The sequence below is a fragment of the Eriocheir sinensis genome, chromosome 26, assembly GCF_024679095.1.
Source record: "Eriocheir sinensis breed Jianghai 21 chromosome 26, ASM2467909v1, whole genome shotgun sequence".
NCBI lineage: Eukaryota > Metazoa > Arthropoda > Malacostraca > Decapoda > Varunidae > Eriocheir > Eriocheir sinensis.
Window position 1 is genome coordinate 2,883,593 of NC_066534.1, and position 2,500 is coordinate 2,886,092.

Consider the following 2,500-nt stretch of genomic DNA (forward strand, 5'->3'; position numbering starts at 1 on the left):
GCCGTGTCTCCTCCCACAAACCTGCGTATGACTTGACTTGGTGTATATAGACTTTGGTGGTGTGCCCCAGCCTGTTGTTTGTCGGGCAGGTGTTTATAGTAGCGCCGTCCTTCCTGACTCACGCTGTCCCCCGGAGCTCATCTTTGATCCCCTGTAGGGAGACTCCACAGCACGAGGGCAGTTTTGAGACACTCGGCAGGACGGAAAAATACCAGCTAGTGCGCAGGGCGGGACTCGAACCCAAGGCCTCCTGAACGCGGCGCCGGCACGCTAACCACTCAGCCACCGCCTCCCCTTTGTTTCTTTAATTTTGTTTTTTTAGTTTTTGCTTTGTTTTGTAGACTGGCTCAAAAAAGTGGTGTCATACCTTATTTTTCTTTTATTTATTTGTACATTCGCCCCAAGAAGTGGTATCATGCTTTTTTATTTATGTCGTTGTAGAAACTCTTCCGAATTCCTTAGATAGCTTGTACATTCGTCCCCAAAAGTCCTGTCATAGTGTGAATTTCCTTCTATAAATTCTTGTGCAGACTATAGCGAATCATTTATTGCTTGTACACTAGGCCAAAAAAGTTCTGTCATACTGTCTCTTCTTATTTACTTCGCTGTATATAGTATAACGAATTCCTTATATTGCTTGTAAATTCGACCCAAAAAGTCCTGTCATAGTACGTTTATCCTTCTATAAATCGTTGTACAGACTATAGCGAATTCCTTATAGCTTGTACACTAGGCCAAAAAAGTCGTATCATCGTGTATTCATATTAATTTCCTTCGCTGTACACTTGAACGTATTCCTTACAGCTTGTACATTAGGCCAAAAAAGTTCTATCATGCTTTTTTGTTTATTTATTTCGTTGTAGAAACTCTTACGATTCCTTATATAGCTTGTACATTCGCCCCAAAAAGTCCTGTCATAGTGTGTTTTCCTTCTATAAATCGTTGAAGACTATAGCTAAATCTTTATTGCTTGTACATTGGGCAAAAAAAGTCCTGTCATACTGTTTCTTTATATGTATTTCGCTGTATAGATTATTACGATTTCTTTATGGCTTGTACACTAGGCCAAAAAAGTCCTGTCATTGTGTGTTTGTATTTATTTTCTTCGCTGTACAGATTTTTATTGATTTATTTTCGTTCTATGCTGTATTTTATTTTATTTTCTAAGTGTGTATTATTATTATTATTATTATTATTATTATTATTATTATTATTATTATTATTAAAACAGTAGTTGTATCTATTTCTAAATCCTTGTTTTGTGTTTCATTGTGTTCTTATGTGACTTGTATAATGTGTGTGCGCGCGCGCGTGTGTGTGTGTGTGTGTGTGTGTGTGTGTGTGTGTGTTTTGTAATTGTTGTTGATGTCTGTTTTGAATAAACATACACACAAGTTCTTACACACACACACACACACACACACACACACACACAAAGACGCACACACGGGCAGACAGACAAAGAAACACACACACACACACACACACACACACACACACACACACACACACAAGTGAAATGAGTGTGTGCTGTATATAATGTTTACGAAATTACCATAATACTAATGCTCTCTCTCTCTCTCTCTCTCTCTCTCTCTCTCTCTCTCTCTCCCCTTCCTTCCTTCCTTCCTTCCTTTCTTTCTTTCTTCCTTCCTTCCTTCCCCCCCACGCCCACAGGATGAAGAGTAACCAGCGTTGGCTCAAGCTTCGCACCACCGTTCAACTTTCGGGCGCTCTCTCCTCGTCTATGAACAAGTCGAAACCGCCGCTTAAGAGAGAGGACTCCTTCATCAAGCGATTCTCAACCAGGCAGATCGCGGAGATACAGGTAAGCGGGGGAGGTGTTTGGAGGTGAATGGAGGGGTAGGGAGTCATGGTAGCGAGGTGATTGGAGTTGTGGAAGGTGTGGAGTATGAGGTGGAAGAGGAAATACGGACGAAGGAAGGCTGTTTATGAGTTTACCAGTGAGAGGGATGAGGGAGTGAAGATGCTGGTTAACTCTTGCATAAGGGATTTGGACAGTACAGGGATGAAAGAGTGAAGATGCTGGTTAACTCTTGCATAAGGGATTTGGACAGTACAGGGATGAAAGAGTGAAGATGCTGGTTAACTCTTGCATAAGGGATTTGGACAGTACAGGGATGAAAGAGTGAAGATGCTGGTTAACTCTTGCATAAGGGATTTGGACAGTACAGGGATGAAAGAGTGAAGATGCTGGTTAACTCTTGCATAAGGGATTTGGACAGTATAGGGATGAGGGAGTGAAGATGCTGGTTAACTCTTTCATAAGGGATTTGGACAGTACAGGGATGAAAGAGTGAAGATGCTGGTTAACTCTTGCATAAAGGATTTGGACAGTATAGGGATGAGGGAGTGAAGATGCTGGTTAACCCTTGCATAAGGGATTTGAATAACACAGGGATGAAAGAGTGAAGATGCTGGTTAACTCTTGCATAAGGGATTTGAACAACACAGGGATGAAAGAGTGAAGATGCTGGTT

The 2,500-nt window shown here is 41.4% G+C and overlaps 1 protein-coding gene across 1 annotated transcript in view; it reads left to right on the forward strand.

Moving 5' to 3' along the window:
- Positions 1 to 2,500, forward strand: part of LOC127003704 (cyclic nucleotide-gated cation channel alpha-3-like) — a gene marked incomplete at its 3' end in the record, with an annotated part of 54,798 nt that overhangs the window by 35,916 nt on the left and 16,382 nt on the right. Inside the window, 1 exon segment of the mRNA XM_050870635.1 lies at positions 1,678 to 1,828. Within this exon segment, the coding sequence (XP_050726592.1) occupies positions 1,678 to 1,828 (151 nt within the window).